Source organism: Dryobates pubescens, chromosome 2 (assembly GCF_014839835.1).
Source record: "Dryobates pubescens isolate bDryPub1 chromosome 2, bDryPub1.pri, whole genome shotgun sequence".
Lineage (NCBI taxonomy): Eukaryota > Metazoa > Chordata > Aves > Piciformes > Picidae > Dryobates > Dryobates pubescens.
The window spans coordinates 44,503,551-44,525,915 of NC_071613.1; the positions used below are offsets into that span (position 1 = coordinate 44,503,551).

General features: G+C 41.4%; 1 protein-coding gene across 3 annotated transcripts in view; it reads right to left on the bottom strand.

The window, feature by feature from the left end:
• MYLK (myosin light chain kinase) overlaps positions 1–22,365 on the bottom strand; it is a 147,408-nt gene that overhangs the window by 87,859 nt on the left and 37,184 nt on the right. The window contains exons 7-10 of one of the 3 annotated variants that reach the window (XM_054176404.1): positions 20,931–21,496; positions 17,903–18,106; positions 16,590–16,724; positions 11,424–11,576 (exon numbers count right to left, since the gene is read on the bottom strand). In XM_054176404.1, coding sequence (XP_054032379.1) covers positions 11,424–11,576; positions 16,590–16,724; positions 17,903–18,106; positions 20,931–21,496 — 1,058 coding nt within the window. Of the gene's footprint in view, positions 1–7,275; positions 7,374–11,423; positions 11,577–16,589; positions 16,725–17,902; positions 18,107–20,930; positions 21,497–22,365 lie in introns of those variants that run through there. The other 2 variants (XM_054176385.1, XM_054176394.1) reach the window with 2 other exon arrangements.

Genomic DNA, 22,365 nt, shown 5'->3' on the forward strand with positions numbered 1-22,365 from the left:
GAAGCAACTTCAAAACCTGCTGTGTTAAACAAAGTCTGTACATTTTCCTTTGCCATTCTAATGTCTTGCAGAAAATCCCTTTGTCCTTCAAACTGAACGAGACCTGGGAGGGAAAGCATAAATCCCTATAGAGGGAAAAAGGGAGAAAAGAAAGAGCAGAAAGGAGGAAAAGGGAAAACCAGGAAAGTAATGACAAGAAAGAAGCACATGGGGGAAAAAGGAAGAAAAGAACACTTAAATGATGCTGCTTCTGCTATTCCTTTTGTTGAAATAATCCATAATATTGCAAATTGAGAAGGCAGATATGCAGTAAAAGAAGAGCACAGAAAGGAAAATAAAAGCAGAGATGTGGTTCTAGACCAACAGAGAAATAGAGCTGGGGTATGATCAAAGAAGTTCAAGCCTTCAGAGAAGGACAGGTAACAAAAAAACCCAGCTGAAACAGCTCTTGTGAGAGAGTTAACCGTGACCAGGAAACAAATTTGCTAATAGTGCTCCAGCAGCAATTCTCCCAGAACAGACCAAGCTGCCTCCAGCAGAGCCCTGGTACGAACAACACTAAGTACCACCAGCAGCACACCACATCCCTCACAACTGGCTCTTTGCTTTATTAGACTAACACACCTGTTCCATGTAGTCTAAATAAATAGATTTCTGTAATCAAAAAGCAAAATGCAGCAAAACTGCCTCAGCTTTTCCTTAAAATTTGACTTTGTGAACTGCTAGACTTCAAAAAAACCCAAACAGCTAAACTGCCACACCGACAACTTTAGTTTCAGGACAGCCAGTTTTAGATACATTATTTAGCTTTATACAGTCATGCAGAGACCAAATTACAAAGCCGGAACGTTAACCATTTTCAATTTCTTCTGCAGCTTGTAAATGCTTTTAGTTGTTTATTTATTACATAGCACCATGCAGTGACTCAGTGCCTCTCTGATGAAAACTTCAACCTTTCACAACTTTACCATGAGATAGCAGTGCTGTACATTTTCTCAGCTTGTTTTAATATACCTAAGGGCTTCCATTTTAGCCTTTATAGCTCTTGTTTGGAAAAAAAAACCAACAAACCAGCAGTCAATTTGATTATGGAAGGTGGAAAAAGAAGGGGCACTGTCATTCAAGATTAACCATTTCTTATTCCCTGTTCCCATTTATAATGAAAAGATGATATGTGATTGTACTTCCTTTTGAAAACACTTGGCTAAATATTTTGTCAGGAAATTGTGCAAAGAAAGCCACACACAAAAAAAACCCCAACCAACCAACCAACCTACCCAGGCATTGCTTGCAAAAGACTTTGTGAAGTCTAACAACTATAGAATTTGACATTCCCTAGCCACAGCTACGTGCTAGTAGTCTCATATATCAGGAGCAAAATATGTGACTTGCACCAGGAAAAAGCAGAGCAAGCAGATAAGAAAAACAAGACACAAATAAGCAAGATGCATGCTGTGAAAGGCAGCCTTAGGGCTTGCTTTCCTTCATTCTTCCACAAGCCCTTTCATCACACAAACTCTGCTAGGGTTCAAAATCCACATGCTTTTCAGTGACAGTGGGCTTTAGAGCCCAAAGGAGGGGGAAGAGAAAGAAGAATGCACAGGTACCGCTCCCAGCTCAGATATTGCAAGTCACTGTGCTTCTGGCTGAAACAACCCTTTCATAACACCGCAGGGTAATTTTGCTGCCAAAACAACAGACAATAACAATATGGCACATCTGGCACCAGCAAGGAAATCTGGAACCTATGGGAAATTTCATCTGACATTAGCATGAGGGCATGACTTGGTTATATGTCTACACATCCTTGAGTTTAATCAACTGCATGTGAAAAAGAGATCCGATCTCTTCCTAGTATGTTAATGTGCTCCAATCACCTATAGCCACGCAATATCTTCCTCACCACTCTTACTTCCTATTCTTCTTTCAAGTAGCAGTAGGTTCACTGCTAATAATGAAAAGGAGTATAAGAGTTAACCCACAGCAGTATTGATATAGTGAATAAAAACATTCTACTTGAAGCAGTTTGCTCTCTCCCTTTCTTTTCCCCAATCAGCTTCTGCTACTGCAGTGAGTTTCACCCAAATGGGTGAGTCAAAGCAATTCATGAGGAACATCAGAAAGCACACATACATTTCAATAACTTATTTTTAGACCACGCAACTAGTTTATTTTACAGTAGCTTATAAAAGCTGCCACAATTTTTTAACCACAGCTGTTAGTTTTGTGCAGGTCAAATCATGCAAGATGATACAGAAGATACTACGATTTTCTCAAAGGCTGCTTATAGAGGTCTGAATTCTCAAAGGCTCTTATAAACTTACAAGATCAAAAAGGCTTACAGTTTCTGCACAACACTGGTCTGGTACAGTACATAAGCCCATCTGGGGCACTCTCTTGAGTACTGGTCTCTGTCATTTCAGCAGGTTTTTGATAAGGCTTTACCCAGGGTGATAGATTTAAAAATCCACAAAAATTACACCATTTACATGGTTTCTAAGGTTTTTGCCTTTTGTTGGGCTTTACTATGCATCAGTGTTGGGAAACAGCAACTAATGAGATGCACAGCTCAGTGGGAAACAGCTTGGGTGACCAGAAATAGTAAGCAAAGCATTTAAAGGGTACCTTATATACCCACATATGTTTTCTACGAAGCAAAAGTAACATAGGCTTTTCCCACAGCATTGCCTTACCCCTAAGGGTTCCCTTTTTTATTATAAAGACAGTCTAATAAGCATCCAAATCTATGTTTAAAAAAGCCACTCACTTGGTGCATTAAATCCACAGAGAGTGAGGAGAATGTAAACTCTTGCACTTTCTTAGAAGAATACAGATTCTCAAAATACTCAGACTGCAGTGGGAAAGGAGAGATATTGCTTCTGCCATACAACTATTTCTGTTAAACTCTTCTTCTATTTTCCTGTCTTTATGTAATCAATAGTAAATTAATCTGTCTACAGCTACTATACCAAACAACTGTTTATCTACTAACCTGTATTCATGGAAATTTAAGGTGATTAAAAATGCTTTCCTATTATTTGACTTTCCTCAATTCAGGATTTAAAGAGTCCTTACATAAATTGAATACTCTTACAAAGTGTCCTCCATATATCTGCAGACTGGAAATTATTGTTGGCTGAAAAAAAAACAATTGTACTTTTCAAAACCTAGACCCGGATCAGAACCTAGTGCTTGAACACATCTGTAAACATCTTTACAAGGATAAGCAAGAGTGATTGTGTTGAAGGTATATATGTAAAATAAAATCCGGAAAACTCATGCTGCGCTGCACAGTTACCCTACTACAAATCAGTTATACAACACACATGTACCAGTTTAGCTGCAATATGCAACCAACTCTTTACTTTCTAAGGTAAAATAAAGTAAATCTATACACCCATAGTGAAGGGGGAAAAAAAAGAATCAATAACTGCACTGTGATGTTTCCATTCCCAGATTTGCTGTTGAAACTGGAATGAAGAAGAACATCCAGACTGGGATGCAAACTTCAAGCAGAATTCCAAAGACTGGACCTGGGGTTTACCTGGCCTGTGGTCAAACCAGTTAACATTTTATGGACATCATAACTGGACATCATCTATTCTGGTAAATTTTCTTGGTCATTAGTCTACCCAGACATACTGAAGACTTTTTAATGTGAGCTGCAGAATGCTGACATCTCCTGTTGAAACATCAAGACTTCAGCATGCTCGACACTGCACAGAATCACACAACAATTGAGCTTAGAAGGGACCCCAACACAGACAGAGGCAGCCACAGCACTGCGCATGGATGTCTTCAACACAGTAATTCGGCTGCACAAGGTCAGGGTTGCAACTGGTTACTAGTCAAGGACACACAAAGGATAGAGTTTGCTGTCTTATGTTCAGAGCGCTGAAAACAACTGGCAGTGTTTAGTCTTACAAGAGATTTAATTATACTCAAGGAATCTGTTTTCCAGAATCGTGGTTAACTGCCAAATAATGCCTAGCCTGAGCCGTGCGAAAGGACTGCCTCAGCAACATTTACCATTTATGGTGTTTAAGTATCATTCTGGCTCAGAGGCTAGTAAGTCGACTGAGCTGAGAATGCTTAACTCAAAAGGCTCTCTGTGTGAGCAAGCTCAGAAAAAGGAGAAGCAGATTTCACTAACATCTCTTACAGACTCAGGTTCACATACACATCTGGATCCTGAAAAGGTATTTTCAACATAAATAAATACATCTGTAAACAGAGGTCACACTAACAATGCTATCAACTGAAAAAAACCCAGCAGATATTATAAGGCAGAAAATCGATATTTGGACACTCATCTGTCTCTCTCCCTGTAAAGCATTTTTCTGTTTCAGGCCTGAAGTGATATGGTTGAAATATTTACAGCAAATTCCGAGAATTCCAAGCTCGATTTATACTGGCATATAAAAACACAAGACCTCTATCTTCTTGAGACATGTAGGGATATTTCTGCTTTATTAAAGGCTTCAGTTTGGTATGCCAGTTTGGGAACTTACGAGAACTAGATGTTTAATGACCTAGCATCTACCTCCCATCATTTATTGCTGCAGTTATAATTTGGTTGTGCAAATGGAAGGTGAGATATAAATATCTTCAGGAGATATGTTTACTGAAGAGCAATGCTAAGTTATCACCTGCATGTTGTGCCTTGCATTACCCAGAAAAACTCATAACCCAAGACTAGCAATGCCCTAAGCCTATGCTAGTCAGGGTGGTTAGGGATATACAAAGGAGGCCAAGTTCCACTTTATTCATTCTGGCAATCTATTTATTGCTAGGCTACAGTTATAGGCTAGTTTTCCAGTCCTGTCCTGCAGCTTCATGTACGCTCCTTCTTTCCCGAGTCCTCTGCATGGGACATCTGTATGGAAAGCCCTCTATATATAGGATATCACCAGGACATCAGCATTTTAACCTCTGTTTTGTCTGTTCGGTTTGTTTGACAACCTAAGGCATTTGAAAGAGATGCTACCCCAGAAATCCCACTCTTAAAAGGCTTGCTACACCAGTAAGAATCATGATTTTGGAGAACAGTCAAAATAGAATGGAGTCAATTACTTTCATTGGAAGGGACCTACATCTAGTCCAGCTGTCAGACCAATTCAGAGACAACCAAAAGTTAAACCATGTTGTTAAGGACATTGTCCAAATGCCTCTTAAACACTGACAAGCTTAGGGCATTGACCACTCCTCTAGGAAATCTATTCCAGTGTTTGACCACCCTCTTGGTAAACAAATGCTTCCCAACATCTAGTACAAATTTCTGATGCAGCTTTGAACCATTCTCATATATCCTACCACTGGATCCCAGGAAAAAGAGATCAGCACCTCCCTTTTCACTTCCTTTCCTCAGGAAAAACATGAGAGTGCAGTGGACAGAGATGCAAAGTAGCCTGCTGAGTCCAGGGCAGATGACTTGACAGCATTCCAAATTCTTCAGTGACAGTCTCACTGGAAGTTTTTGCAGCAGAAGTGGTGTTTTGCTTTGGCCTGCGGAACTGTCTGCCTTATTAAAGACTTAACCTTGCGTGCAAGTTATTTATATCAAGTAATTGCTCTTTTGTCACTGCCTCAGACAGCAACTCCATGGATGGAATGAGACTGTGTATACCTACCAAATGCATTTACAAGGCAGCTCAGCTGGCCCACTACTAGCAAATTCCCCAGCATTAGGTACCAGTCTGACTTGGAGAACTGCAGAAAAGGTGCTTCATGTATGCTAGATCAAGCCAGGTTAGCTCAACAGTGAAAATGTGTGTATCTCTCAGAAACCAAATCCATTTCTTCCTCCATAGAAACAGACACTACATTCAACTCTCAGATACTTTGGGACTGATTTTCAGTTATTAATTCTGATTAGGATTTCCTCCCATCCAAGAGCTTGCCTGCCTCAAATCTCTGCACAACAGTCATTTCTGGAGAGTTTTATAAATTGAGCTAATCCTACGAGATTGTTTGATGGCTGACTGAGTTCCCATTAGCTAATCCACATCAGCTGCTCTTGGAAACATTCTTTGGGGTAACATTATGCCCACACTTTCAAAATCACTCAGGCACATGTTTAGTTAACAGGTTTTATATGTATTTTGATGACTTCAATTTTTCAGCTGAAACTTAGAGCATTACAGAATTTGGCAATCCAAGCTGGGACTGTTTACCCCTTGACCAATGCAGGGCCATCTCCAAGACTGCTGTAATAACCATCTGTTTCCTGTCATACTGGTATAGAATAATGTAATGTTCACAGTGTTTGATCACTTCACAGCTGAGAACATCATCAGATCTGAGGATAGGGCTTTTTCTTATTTTTTTGGGTTGGTTTTGTTTTTGTTTTTGTTTTGGTTGGTTGGTTGGTTTTGGGCTGTTTGCTCAGCCTCTCATCTTTGTTTTTAATTTATTAAGAAATATTAATGCAACTCCTGATATTTAAATTTTGCTCAATATGCAAACACTCATCCTTCATTTACATCAAAATGTGGTTCCTCTTTTTCTGGAAGTTCTTCATATAAAGAAGTTGAGTTTTGATAACACTGCTTATATTGATGGCACAAATCCTGTATCATTAAAAGCTTCCACACGTTTCGCTTTTGTCCTTAATTCTTGGTCTCTAGCCAGCATTGTGTTTGCTACATTTGATCCTAAACTGCTGAAAGAAAGCAATTTAAAAAAAAAAGAGAAGCTAAGTCTTAGAAGGGTTACAGCTGTTAGTGATCCACAGAGTGCTGGACTAAGAACTTGGGGACACTCTTGAAAGCAGTGGTTGAGCAGAGTTTCTCTGATGCTCATGACAGCTTACCTCTGATGATTCAATGCAGTAACGAAACCCCTCTCTTTCACTTAGTGCTCTGAATCCAGTTCTTACATAGCCAAGTGGTTCCACCAGACTACTGGTCTGCAATGCCTTGTGGACATTTAACAAGACTAGACCTGTATGTTTTGGAAAGTCTTCTAGTCCTTTGTATTTATGTTACACTTGAAACATAGCAAAATCCTTTCAGCTCAATGTGACTTTGAAAAGCTGTCACAAATATTTCACCACTGTAGGCAAGCAAGACATTGTACTTTGTTTACCTTATGCAGAATATATATATCCTAGAGAAACAAAGATGTATCCTCTCAATTAAGTCTTCAAAGAGACTGCTTATTGCAGTGATAACCTGCTTTAAAAGATTAATGTCTAAGAAAGGTCATTCTAAGATAGAAAGAAAAACAACCCATGACCTGAAGACAGCATCTCTCATGAGTGGAAAAGACTCCTACCTGCAAGCCTTTCTTCCACATGGTTACATTTTATGGTCCCACACACACCAGATAGAAGAGTGACGGGAACAAACTGAACTGGTTTTCCAGAAAGCATCTCCCTTCACTGCTCTGATAAACTGGTTACAGCAGAGACTCGAACAGCCTTTCAGGTGCCTCTAATCTGCTCGTCCAGTGATCGATGAATGACTACAGTAATCGGATTGTAAGGGCTACAGGCTTCCCAACATAGACACTTATGCTGGGGAGACAGCACTGAACAAAAGTGTGAACAGAAAATGGTGAGGGGGAAAGGGGAGCAGACATGAATTTGGAAAAGTGCACTGCTGGCAGGAAAGGAGAAATGAGGTCAAGAGCCAATGAGCTGGAGTAGCAGTATTTGCTGAATAGTGTTTGCTCACCAAGGGAGGCAGTGTTAGGACTCTATTCAAAAAAGCAGCGTGCATTAAAAAAGTGTCAGCAAAATAGGTGGCTGCAGAGCATTAGAGACCACAAAAGCACCCTGTCTGCAAGCTTGTGTTGCTGCTATTACTACCCATGCTTCATTCCCTCTCTCTTGAAATCAATAAGTGATGCTGCTGCCTGGTGGGAGGAGGATGGAAAACTCTCAAGGAGGGAGCCTGCAGTGGATCAGATATTTAATTTGTCATCTGCTGTAGAACTGCGAGAGAGAAGGACGTTCTCCTAGCAGTCAGCCCTCATGTAAGAAACACTCCAGCCCAATACCATACCTAGAGAAATATGGAAATAGCAAATAACTGCCTCTTTTAGATGTAGAGCTTCCTGCACACAGTATTTATTTGGTTTGGCACAAGAGTAGATTGAGCATATCATATGTCCCATCCCTATTTCCACTCTCCTTCCAGCCTGCAATCTTGTGTAGTACACCCAGGTATTGATCTGAATGTCAGGTGATTAAATATCACTCTGATACATCATTTCTGCCGCTGGATCTGACCTATAATTCCTTGTCAGTGATTACTTAACTGACAGAGACAAGCACATACCAGAAGGCTTTTTTCTGGTATAGTGCAGACCTGAAGAACAATCATTATGCCTGAGAGCTGGCCTGATCTTTCAGCTTTACCAGTTATTACCACTAGCTGCCTTGCCTGTATACTCTGATTGCCAGAGCTACAGCAGGAAGGTTATGATGTAGTTGCCATCACAGAAACGTGGTGGGACAACTCACATGACTGGAGCATTGTAATTGATGGCTACAGGCTCTTCAGGAGAGACAGGTGAGGGAGAAGGGGTTGGAGTGCTGGCCCTGTACATCAGGGAGGCACTAGATGCCATGGAACTAGAGATTAAGGATGATGAAGTTGAGTGCCGGTGGGTGAGAATTAGAGGGAAGGCTAACAAGGCTGACAGCCTGTTTGGAGTCTGTTATAGACCACCCAACCAGGATGAAGAGGTTGATGAATTATTTTATAAGCAGCTACAGGCTGTCTCAAGATCACCAGACCTTGTTCTTATGGGTGACTTTAGCCTGCCACATATCTGCTGGGAACTCAACACAGCAGAGAGAAGGCAGTCTAGAGGGTTCTTAGAGTCTATGGAGCATAGCTTCTTACCCCAGCTGCTGTGTGAGCCTACCAGGGGTAAGGCTTTGCTTGATCTTCTTTTCACCAATAGAGAAGGGCTGGTGGGAGATGTGGTGGTTGGAGGCTGTCTAGGGTCCAGTGACCATGAAATAATTGAGTTTTCAATATGCAGTCAAGCTAAGAGGGGCAGCAACAAAACCTCCACTCTGGACTTCTGGAGGGCAGACTACAGGTTACTTAAGAAACTAACTCAGAAGGTACTTTGGGAAACAGCCCTTAAAAAGAAAGTGGTCCAGGATGGCTGGACCTACTTCAAGAAAGTAATCTTGAAGGGACAGGAACAGGCTGTGCCAATGTGCTGGAAGATGAGCTGCTGGGGTAGATGGCCAGCCTGGATGGGCAATGAGCTTCTGAGTGAATTAAGGGAAAAAAAGAGGGTGCATCATCTTTGGAAAGAAGGAGAGGTTACCCATGAAATCTTCAAGGGTGTTGCTAGGTCATGCAGGAAAAAAGTTAGAGAGGCAAAAGCTCATTTAGAGCTTAGACTGGCCACTGCTGTGAAGGACAACAAAAACGCTTCTATAAATATATTAATGGCAAGAGGAGGGGCAAGGACAACCTCCACTCCTTAGTGGACATGGAGGGGAATACTGTAACTAAAGATGAGGAAAAGGCAGAGGTACTTAACACACTCTTTGCCTCAATTGTTAATAGCAAGATAGGTTGTCTTCTGGACAACTGGCCTCCTGACTGGCAGATGGAGTTAGGGAGCAGTATAGTTCCCCTGTAATCCAGAAGGAAGCAGTTAGAGACCTGCTCAGCCACTTGGATCCCCACAAGCCCATGGGACTGGATGGGATCCATCCTAGGGTGCTGAGAGAACTGGCAGATGAGCTGGCCAAGCCACTCTCCATCATTTTTCAACAGTCCTGGCTCTCTGGAGACGTCACAGATGACTGGAAGCTGGCCAATGTGGTGCCCATACGCAAGAAGGGCCGGATGGATGAGCCAGGGAATGACAGACCTGTCAGCCTGACTTCAGTGCCAGGCAAGATTATGGAACAGGTCATCTTGAGTGCAATCACACAGCACTTACAGGATGGCCAAGTGATCAGGCCCAGCCAGCATGGATTTAGGAAGGGCAGGTCCCACCTCACCAACCTGATCTCCTTCTATGATCAGGTGACCGCCTGGTGGATGTGGGGAAGGCTGTGGATGTAGGCTACCTGGACTCCAGCAAGGCCTTTGACACTGTCCCCCACAGCAAACTCCTGGCCAAGCTGTCAGCCCGTGGCTTAGACAGCACCACTCTGTGCTGGGTTAGGAACTGGCTGAAGGGCCGAGCCCAGAGAGTGGTGGTGAATGGTGCCACATCCAGCTGGTGGCCAGTCACTAGTGGTGACCCCCAAGGATCAGTACTGGGCCCCATCCTGTTCAATATCTTTATTGATGATCTGGATGAGGGCATTGAGTCCATCATCAGTAAATTTGCAGATAACACCAAGCTGGGGGCAGGAGTTGATCTGTTAGAGGATAGGAGAGCTCTGCAGGGGGACCTTGACAGGCTGGACAGACGGGCAGAATCCAACGGCATGAGATTTAACACATCCAAGTGCCGGGTTCTGGACATTGGCCACAGCAACCCCATGCAGAGCTACAGGCTGGGGTCAGAGTGGCTGGAGAGCAGCCAGACAGAAAGGGACGTGGGGGTATTGGTTGATAGTAGGTTGAACAGGAGACAGCAGTGTGCCCAGGTGGCCAAGAAGGCCAATGGCATCCTGGACTGCATCAGAAATAGTGTGGCCAGCAGGAGCAGGGAGGTCATTCTGCCCCTGTACACTGCACTGGTTAGGCCACACCTTGAGTACTGAGTCCAGTTCTGGGCCCCTCAGTTTAGGAAAAATGTTGACTTGCTGGAACGTGTCCAGAGAAGGGCAACAAAGCTGGTGAGAGGTCTGGAGCATAAGCCCTATGGGGAGAGGCTGAGGGAGCTGGGGTTGCTTAGCCTAGAGAAGAGGAGGCTCAGAGGAGACCTCATCGCTGTCTACAACTACCTGAAGCGAGGTTGTAGCCAGGTGGGGGTTCATCTTTTCTCCCAAGCAACCAGCACCAGAACAAGAGGACACAGTCTCAAGCTGCACCAGGGGAGGTTTAGGCTGGATGTTAGGAAGAAGTTCTTCATAGAAAGAGTGATTTGCCACTGGAATGGGCTGCCCAGGGAGGTGGTGGAGTCACCATCACTGGAGGTGTTTAACCAGATACTGGATGAGGCACTTGGTGCCATGGTTTAGTTTATTAGATGGTGGTTGATGATAGGTTGGACTTGATGATCTCAAAGGTCTTTTCCAACCTGGTTAATTCTATTCTATTCTAAAACACTAACACTGACTCACTATATAGGTATAACCAAAGTCAATTGATCTTCCTTCAGTTTCTTATTAAAAAAAAAAAAAAAAAAAAAAGAAAAAAAAAGATGAAAATATCCATCTACCCTGATAAAAAACTGATTAATATTCAACTCTTTTAAGGATCCAAGGTTTTTTAATAAAAAAGATTGTAGCTGATATTTTTGCAGTAATTACAGCAGGCTGAGATATTCACCTTTGACTGTGACCTGAGCACTGCAAGATGCCTGTCCTGTGGTGTTTTCAGCCAGACAGGTATAAATACCATCGTCTTCTGGTAGGGCATCTTGGACCGTCAGTTTGGCAACTCCATCTTCAAAAGTGGAATGGGCATATTGAATTGGCTGGTCTGCAGACAGAAAGGAAGAGAATTGTCTTAATAAATCAGCCACAAGTTTCAAAAGCAGTTCTTATTTTCAGTGAGACCTGGATGCCTAATGCCAATCCAGTGCAGAGCAAAATCCCACACTCTGGTGCACAACCACTGCTCTCTAGTGACTGCAAACAGCAGCAGCCCAAGAACAAAGCAGAATATTGGTTGTCAGGCTGATTTTGCCATTAGGTTTGCTGGCTGCTACCTTGAGTAGCAGCAAGAGGAAAAATGTTCTCTCTGCATTTTGAATAGATTCTATTTCAGGTGGGTAAGACAAAAAATGTCCTCTGTGTTTGCTTCAGACATTGTCTCCATCTTGTACATTTCCTGAAACTAGGTATTATTGCTATTGTCTAGATGTTCAAAATCTGCCCTCCATCAAGTACTTTGTAGTGGAAGACATTCCCAGAGACAGCAAAATCTGTGATGGAGCAAAGAGGCTGATTTACACATGTAGTCAATCTGCACTGCAGTATAGTCTGGTAAAAGACAACTGTATTCTCATCTGTTGTGACCTGACTATTAAGGAAATTAATATTAAGAGACTGTTTCTTTGAATCAGTTTCTTAAATGTCAGTGTAGACTGGTTGAAGTTGCCTTGCTATTGTTTCAGGAACTATCATCAAGCTCAGCCTTCTTTCTGAAATGCTTCTGCAATCTGTTTTCCCAATATTAAATAGTTTCCACTACTGACTCATCATTGGTTGCCTTCCCAGTGTATGCAATGCTTAAGAGGGCCTGATATGTGTGTGTAAACATCATTCTGGTAAAAGAAATTAGGGTCATCTAAGAGAAAATGGTGAAACTGCAGAGAAATTTTGCAGGACTGAATCAGTCACTTGGGAAATTGTGGTCAAAATACAGATTTTGTTGCTAAAGTAATTTTAAAGGTGTAGGACAAAGGCTCTGGGGTTTCTAAAAAGCTGTTCTGCACTATGAACAGAATAAATGAAATGATGGGATGGATTTTTCTCTCATCTCTGATTTTCTACACTAGCAAATTCAGAAGGCAGTCATGACTTATGCACTATCTGCATACAAAGTTTAATTCTGAAAAACAAGCCTGTACCAAAATGAGCATGATCCAATACTTACACATATTATAAAATGTGGTGGATTATCCTGTTCCTTTATACATCTTATGAACCATCTGTTTGTTAAGTTAGCAAATTTTCTATGACTTGAAAAACTGTGGTGAATGTTTAATCATTTGCCCAGAAGACACCCATAAGAGAATAAAATCTCCCCATCTTCTCTCCTCCTTCACTCATTTAGATACAGGCATTTTCAGCTGTTACATCCAATCACATATTTTTTGCACGTGGGAATAACATTACATTGTAATATGTAGATGTAGAGCTGAAGCCCAAACAAAGCTTTCTGTAAGAGGGCATGGGGCACTGGACTGCCTGCCCAATCTGACTGTAGAATACCTAAAGTGATAGGGATCTTGTCTGTGATTCTGATGCTGAAACTACTGATGCCTGACGATGCTGTGATAACTGTATCAGAAATACTCTCAGGATAACAGCTCTATCATGAAAAACAGAACAATGCCTTTTTATTTCTGTCATAAATAAGCAAATGAATAGGATAATTGTTCCATGTGGAAAAAGAAAACACATTCTCCTTTACTGTGCTCTCCTTTACTGGGGCTTCCTCTTTTTCACTCCAGCTCCCAAAAAACCCGTGACTATTTTTCAGCACTATTTGCAGGAGTGAATTCACTTACAGAACAGCCTTTTCATCATATCCCAGGAAACAAACACAAGTATATCAGACCTGAGGAATAACTTACAACATGATTCCAAGTTATGTCCATTGCACTATTTTGATCTAATAAAAACAACTCTCCCAGGAGTGAAATGTTCCCTTCTCCAGAGGCAGAACAGTTAAATCTCCGTGACAGCTTGGCAGCAGGAACAGTAACAAAAAATACCTTTCTGCTGGCATGTTATACCAGAAGAAAGGAAATTTTCCCCTGGCCTATTTATTAAAAGCTTTCAGGATGGATCAGAAAGCTATCCCATAACCAAGCACTACTCAGAGAATTGCTATGCTAAAGGCATGGTCACCCTGTTCTTAAATCCAGTGTAGAGAGTTGCAGTTCAGCTTGGGGAAAAACAAAACAAAAACAAACCCAGGAAACACACGGGAAGTAACACAAAAAGGAAGATATTTAAAATGCAATCATATGGGCTATATTCCTGCAATTTAAAATGAAGGTACCCCAAAAAAGTATTTAAAGATCCTAGAGTAAGATGGAGACACACGTCACTGAGGCCAGAACACAAGTTTCTTTCCAGGGAATTTGCTGATAAATCAGTGAAAATTCAGAAACAAAATTAAAATAAAGGGCAGAGTGAGAGCAGCAGGACAGAACAATTGTCTTGAAAAAGTTGGGAAACAAAAAACTTCTAAAGCATTAAAATAGGGAAAAAGCATAAGAAGAAAAAGTGAAGCTGTTAGAACTGCAAAGAAGAGTAAGAGTTTGAATAAAATCCGTAGTTCAGTTGGGTAGCTCTTATTCGTGCAGTCTCTATCAACACAGAAAAACTGCATGTCCTCACAGATGCTAAGAAGTAATTATAGAAAATGCACAGTATACATCATCTATTTTTTGTCTTGGTTGGCTTGAGAGTTCAATCTATGTAGTGGTGGCTTGGAAAGCATTCTAAACTTGTATGTAGTCGCAGCTGGTAAAAATGCTCAGCATCTAAAGTGGTACTTGTGTGCAACATTGGATAAGAAGTTATTACAAACCTTTTAGTTGTCAGGGGCTGTGGATTCCATGGAGATCATGGGAAGGCAGATTGGCCACAATAAAGCCATCAAGGGCTGGCCAGCCTAGGAGTGAAACTTCTGCTGTTTCCCTATTTTTCATTTGTTTCTCAAAGCAGTTTTCTGTTCATGTTTCTTATAATTTGGTCTTTGCATTCATTATTTCACCAAGAGATACAGAATTTTTTCCCCCACTCATCTTTAAAAAAGAACACCCAAAGCTAATTTGAGTTTGTTATCATTGTCATGCTTGCAAAATAAGTTGCATTTGATACTTTCTTGTCAACTTTACATATCCTGTCCTATATGAGTTTATTTCTATGGTGTTCTGCAAAGTGCTATGTTATGAACAGCAGTATGCTTCTATTACTCAGACTCATCATTGCCTTTTGATTTAAGAGCAGATTTAACGCACTGGATTTCATTTACAGCACCCTAATGGTTTGAAATCCAGCTATTTGAAGAAAACCCATTTGCTTTTGAAACTCCTTGTAATACTGATCCAATTGCAGTTAGAAGTTTGGATGCAATATAAAGATGGTTATACCTGAACAGGGCCGGATTTGTCTGAGATTAGTGACAACAGAGGTCATTGCAGAACAAAACATCCTGAAAAAAGTCAGGGAAGCACAGTGCATACTGGAGGCTTACAGAAACATGTTGCTTATTCATCTTTATGCTGTATTTTTCAGGAGACAACGGTTTCCTGGTTGGCAAAGCAGAACATGGGTACATCAGTGGAGACACTGTATCTTTAACCTGATGATGTAACACAGAAAGTAGTCTGATTCAGGATGCTCTGTACGTGAGCAGGGGGTGCCTTTTGAACATGAAGATGAAATAACTGACCCTATAGGTTGGAGTTGCTCCTTCTGTGCTGTGAGACTCAGTTACAAACAGTAATTCTGCTCACATCTGCAAAGGAGGAACTGCAGAATAGCGTTCAGACAGAGATACAAATTATTTCCAATGGGAGAGTGTCAGAGCCTTTACTCACATGTTTCATGTTGTAAATAAAGCAATGGCCTTTCTATTCTAGACATGAAGCTATTGGGAAGGGGAACAGATCCAGGCTGTGGGAACATACCAGTCTCAAGGTCAGGGTTCATTTGCCCTGCCACCTTTTTCAGTTATCCCATTTGCTCTGAATAGCTAAAGAAAAACACAGATCATGTGCAAACAGTTAATTTTAAAACAATCCTGGAGGAAACATCTTTATGGCAACGTATGCTATTCTGTGCCTTTTAATCACACACACACAAAGATAGACAGCCTGGGACAGCTGCAAAAAAATCAATTGTGCTTCAGAGAGGTGATCAAGGGTTAAGCTGAATAAATCTGTCTAGGTATGGCTCTAAATGCAAAGAGCAATTAGTCCAAGTGTGTGGTCCCTGGATCTCCGAAATAAACTGGAATTTAAACAAAATGCTAATGTTTGCTTCCAACTCCAATATCAAGAGGGGACTGTTAAGGAAACTTGCACGATCAGTTGTGCAATCAGGGCATGGCAAAAGATTAGATAGTCTGATGAAAAAAAATTAAAATCAAACCTTCTTTTCTTTTTTTTTTCCCCCTTTCCTTTTTTCCCCTTCCCAGGCAAGAGTTAGAATCTCAATGAATGTATTCCTATTAGAGAAGCAACCAGAAAAGCTGTGATTTTAAGGTCTTGGGGACATAGCTGCTAATATGAACTATGACCTGCCCAGCTGATGCAAGGAAGGGTGGAATCAGGCATGGGTTTCCTGCCTGACATAAAGAGTGATACACTGGACTTGACTTACTACTGACTTACTTAGAATTTATAATCCCTGCAGGATGGTGATGCTAGCCCGTTGCTCTCAGAGCAGAGGCTAGTGCCAAAAGAGTAAGAGTAACACAAGGCTCCGCACAGAGTAGCCCCGCAGGCTTTGCTGCAGGCTGGCGAAAAGCTGTTGAACAAAACCCAGGAAGCCCATCTGCCTACGCTCTAGTCACCAGAGTCCCCTGCTGGACATACTGGAAAACTGCGGTAAGACAGAGAACTGCTCGAGAAGAACACGCGTTGTGTCTATCATGTGCGTACAAACTGATTTTCTTTAAATGTGGTATTACGGTGACTCAGAGTGCTTAGTGCAGTATTCACAGCCTTGCTGTGTAACGACCAGAGTGGCGTTTGGACTGTGGATGTGAGTGCGTGCATGCAGAGATTGCAGAGCACCGATTCCTTACCATTGAGAAGCCATGTGATCTGAGGCACAGGTACGCCTCCTACACAGCACTGCAGCACAAAGTCTTGCCCTTCGCTCACAGTGCATCCTTTCAAGACACTGGAAAAGCATGGAGCAACCTCTTGAACTTTAGACCCTTTAAAACCAAAATGAAAACAGTTCCTTTAACCCAAATTGAAAAAAAAAAAAAAGACTACTTAGTGACTTTTTCTAGATATGCTTAGGTGACACAGCTGGGCTAACAGAGTAAACAAGAGAAGGTGGGGGAAGGAAAGGAGAAGGAGGGGGGGAGGAAGAGCGGGAGGGGGAGGGGAAGAGGGAGAGGAAGGGGGAGAGGGGAAACGAAAAGGGAAAGGGAAAGGATCATAACCATGGTGAAATATTTTCTTGGTAAATAGAAATAATTTTGAGCAATGGACTGGTATAAAGAAGAGTTCTTCTACAATCTACAAGGTGGGCATTGTAGGACTGTATCTCAGGCGGTAGTTTTCTATGCCAGCATCCACCATTTGTATCCAATCACTTGAAGTGTATGAGATGTATTACCAGAGGGCTAAGTATAAAGAACAAACTGTCTTCTACCAGTCTCTCTCCCATATCTCCCCTGGCTGGCTTAAGGATGCAGTTTACAAGTTTACAGAAAGAGAGTATTTTGGATATCCTTGTTTAACCTCAGGCACAGCAAATAGAGAAATGTTACATAAACTTAACCATAGCTCCAGGATAAAACCGAAAACCAGGTGAAAAGATTAGAACTGAGGACAGGACTTGTTAGGAGGCCAAGAATATTTTTTCAACCAGGCCAGTAAGTCAGTACCTTCAGCCTCAAAATAATTTGTCACTGGAAGGTATAGTTGAGTTTAACAGAATGCAATTCTCATTCCTTCCCCTTTCCTCTTATTTGCTTTGCTACACAGGATTGATTTGTGCTCATAAGACATTTTAGATATGCAGTGACTGATACAAATGCTAAGTGATTCCAAAAGAACTAAATGCAGAACAACAATAATCAAATCTTTGGCAACCAGTATTCAATACAAGCATTAATAGAAAACCTCAGTGGAAAGTACGTTTGTACAAAACATTCAGTGCGATGGTTTTGGCTACACAAACAACAACCCCAAAATGTTAGAAGGGAAACTGAAGCAGAAGATGGTTTCCAGCTATCCCACACTACAATTATTCACAAACTTAGCAATCAGAATTAACCTCTGTTGAGAAACTGTAATCAAAATTTTGTAGTTACCACTCTCTGACAGCTTAGAGAAGTGCAGCCAGAGTTTTCACAGTGCAGGTAGGAGCATAAGAACTTACTTCTGACAGTTAACAACCAGCTGGTGGAAGTCTGGCCTCTGGGGTTAAAAGCTGTACAGCTGTAAGATCCACTGTCCCCCAAGCAGACCTTCTTTAACCATAGGCAATGAGTTTCATCTTCTTCATATATTTGGACATCCTCTCCAACTTTAATACGTTCACCCTCTTTGAACCACTCCACATCTGGTTTTGGTTTTCCTGAAACTAGACAATCAGGTATTTGAATTTTTGTGAACAGATATTCCCCTCAATGTAATCCTTTTTTTTTTTTTTTGCTTTAGTGTAAATTAGGTGTAATTTACACATATATAATTACAGAAACCTTAATGAACAAGTAATACACAAAACAATCTTCAAAAAGATGGTTTGATAATTCTGGTCATCCAAAATGTCTTGGCCAGTCTATCTTTTAAAATTACAAATATTTGGTAACTTGAAAAAAACCCCAATCTCTTCTATCTGAAAATTGTTCTTCTAAAAGTCAGGGACAAAAATGGATGTAATGAGGTATTAGAGGAGAAAGAAAGAAATTTCTCCCCATTCCTTCCTGCACTTTTAAACTGGTTTCTCTGAGCACCTAACAGTACTTTGCAATCCATGGTACCTACACTGAGCTGATTTATTTTGAGACTGTTCAGGCTAGCAAAAAGAAAGCTTGAGAGGATCTCATCAGTGTCCCACAAATATCTGATGAGAGAATGTAAAGAAGACAGAGCAAAGCCCTTTTCAGCAATGTCCAATAAGTACAAACTGAGAGACAGGAAGTTCTGTCTGAACATAAACATACCTTTACCATGAGAGTTACTAATCTCTAGCACAGGTTGCCCAGAGACATTGTGGAGTCTCATTCCCTGCAGATATTCAAAAGCCACCTTGACATAGTCCTGGACAGCCTGCTTTAGGTGACACTGCATGAGCAAGGGTGTTGAACCTGATGACCTCCAGAGGTCCCTTCCAACCTCAACCATTCTGTGGTTCTGGGTATTTTTTTTTTTTCAGAATAAGGTCCACATGTGTGCAAAGCAGGCAGCTTACTAGTACTGTAAACTTTCACGGAGCCAAAGCAAACAAAGCCCTCTGGAGCTTCTACCTTGCTGATGTTGCTTCCCAGCTTTACTCTTCCTTTATAGCAACAGTGCTCAGCCCTGGAGGAAGGTACAAATACTAGAAGATATCCACCACAAAGACATGTGATAGACTGCAGGAAACCCTCTGAGCAGAGAAAATACAAGGACAGGGGCGTGACTTACAAAGACAAGGAACACTTATCTAGAAGCAGAACCCCTCCTGATACAAGTGACTAGAAATACAAACCCAAGGAATTCCTTCTCTTTGAAAATAAAAAAAGCAGCCCCTGAATCAGGCTCCAAGTTTTACAGATCCATCAAAAAATTTGGAAAGGTCCAGGTCACTGTTTCACCCACAAATGGGGCAACATTTGGAATGCCCACTGAAAGGCAGGTAACATCTTTTTTTGTTTAGTGAAATTTCTCCACCAGAAACTAGAAGTTATTACTCAGAAAAGATTCTCTCTCCTATTCAGCAAAGAAAGAACACATTGGAATCCACATACAGATAAAGAACAGAGGTGTGAGAACCTTCAACAGCTGGGGAAAAAAAAAACAGAGAGAGAGAAAAAACCCCCAACAACTGAAAAAAAAAAATAAATCAAAAAACCCCAAATACCCAAACACCAAAAAAATCCCAAAACCCCCTCACAAAAACAAACAAACAAAAAAGCCCTGAAGTATCAAAGAACTGGCATGCTTTGTAGTAACTGTACAGACCTCGAAGTCTGCTGAGCTGACAACCTGGCAGGCAGAAGCCTCTTTAAGGGTCTAACAGCATTTCCATTGTTGACTGCAACCAGGAAGCAGAGGTGTCTGTGAAAGTAACCTTGATTGTCCTTTGTGGAGAGGATTCTCAGGTAAGTTTCTTGGATTATTTATTAAAGTACCATAGGGAACTTCTCTAACAGTCACCTTGCCTTTGCATCACAAGAGTTCATGCTTTGGGCCCAAAGCCAAATGGAAAGATGCTCACTGGCTTCAGCAAGAACAGAATAATCTGCTTGGTGTCTGTGCGGCTGGGACTGCATTTCCTTACCAAATAGGATTAGGAAATAGTTAAACCTTGCAAAGTTTTTGAGATGCTCTGACGGTAAGCAATCCATGTTCTCAGTACTAATATATCTGCAAAAGAAACTATTCTAAAGGTGCCAGGATCTTTGGAATATGTTCCCCTCTCTTTACCCTCTGGGCTTGTGATATAAATTGGATTCTTTACTCATGTGGCAAGAACTATCAAGAAAGCAAATGTTACCATGGTTTCATTGTGATTTTTTTTTTCTTCCAGAGACATAAAAATCAAGTTCTCTCTCACTAGTGGAAACACTTTAAAGTGTGAATGTTATTTGGAGGAAAAAAAATAAAAAAGGCCAGAAACCCACTGCAATAATGTAAAATGTAAGTATTCTACTCCCTGGATTCAGCAAAATGAAGCTCTCATCAGTCTGATGAGAGAACAAAACCTGGTCAAATTCTGTGGAGCAAATTCCAAACCTCTCTTTTAATTCTGGCATTAAAATTTCAGCTGTCAGGGGACAGTCAGATCAGCCCTGATTTGACCAAATATGCTGCAAGAGAAATGCAGTAACTGACTGTAGTTTCTTAGCTGATAAATTTTTTAGCTCAAGGGCAATATATCCAAATGCAATCCTAGGAAGTCTACCATCCATTTTCTTTCTTGCATCCTTATATAAAAGGCCCTAAAACTACTTCCTAGAAAGATCAGCATTGATTAAACCTTGGTAAATTCCAGATGAGAGAAGGGCTGGACATTATGATATGGAATGAGTTGAAAATTTGAGAAAAAGGGTATTGTGGGAACAACATGAGATTTTGCATCTATTTCCAAAATGCTTTAGGAAGAGGACAATTTGCAATGAAGGACGAATTGCTTCCCCGTATGCACACACAGAAGAGAAACCTGACTAACCCCAGGGCTCTGGTAACTTGCATGCCTTTACCTTTGCTTTTGAATTTAATCTCCTGGCCCTCTGATGCTTCCAGGCTTTGCGGACGGCTCTCAAACTGAGGGGGAATTCCCAGAGGCTCCCTTTTCTCCTCCGTTACAGCCCTTAGGGCTCCAGATCTGTTTTCCGCTTCTCTACTCCTTGGAGTGATTTGCCCTGTCAGAGATGAGTTTGTCTGACCTGACATCAGGGGCGGCACAGCCCTTTTCCTGTCTTCATTCTGTCTGATGAAAGTGGCCTGGGGCTCTGCCTTTGGTTCTGGTTGCGGTTTGACAGCTTGTAGTGTGATGGTGCTTGAAGTTTTCTGCAAGACCTGAGATCCCTTTTTCCCTTCTTTAGGTTCTTGAGGAGACACTACATTGGCTTCTTGGTGCTGTTCCTGCTTACTCTCTTTGGCGATGTAAAAGGTCTCTTTCTTTGCTGACACCCTGTCTTTGGCTTCAACCATGAGTTCAGTGCTGCTGGATTTCAGTTCTTTATCAATCCCATTGCTAGTTGCCTGCTTGAATTCTGAATTTTCGACGCCTTTTACAACAAGTGTTGTTGGTTTTGATGGCATGCTGAAGGAAAACAATAAGTTTACAGATATACAACACTGCATAATGACTAATTATTATCAGCTATTTATGTAAACATATAAGCCCTTAGCAAGAAGGTGAACTAATTAACCTTTAGTTTGCTTCACACATTAAGAACATGGATAAAAGAGGTGAGGTGAAAAGCTTCATAAAATGAGATCAGTGCTCAGACAGTGACTAAGCTGAGGAGTTTCTGGATATTAACCCACTGCTTGGGTTCTAACTTGTGTAAGTCAGACACTAATCTTGCAGACAATGCTTTGGATAGCAATTATGTGAGACCATGGAATGACCATAATGTAACACTACTTCATGCTTTAGTAAATTGAGGCCACATACAATCATATCTCAAAACATGGCATAAAATAGCTCCCTAAAGGGAAATGAAAATGTAAATTGTGCAGTGAATGTGTTATTTCTTATTATGGTGTCTTGTAATTTAAGTGGTTTCAGAAGACATCAGGAAACTTTAGTCTAAAGGAGAGAGAGGAGGAGTTGTGGAAAAAAAATAATCAATTGACTGGATGTAACAGTACCAGCTATGGTTTGATTAGTAAGAGTTTCACAGAACCAGAATGGATCTGCTGCTCAGCACTTTGGGGGCACAGGAGTAGGTGATTAACGGGGAACTTGAGTCTAAATTTCTTTCATTGAGGCTGTCTGCCCTGATAACTAAGCTGGGATTGTTTAGCCCAGAGAAGAGGAGGCTCAGGGGAGACCTCATTGCTGTCTACAACTACCTGAAGGGGGGTTGTACCCAGGAGGGAGTTGGTCTCATCTCTCTAGCAACCAGCACCAGAACAAGAGGACACAGTCTCAAGCTGCACCAGGGGAAGTTTAGGCTCGCAGTG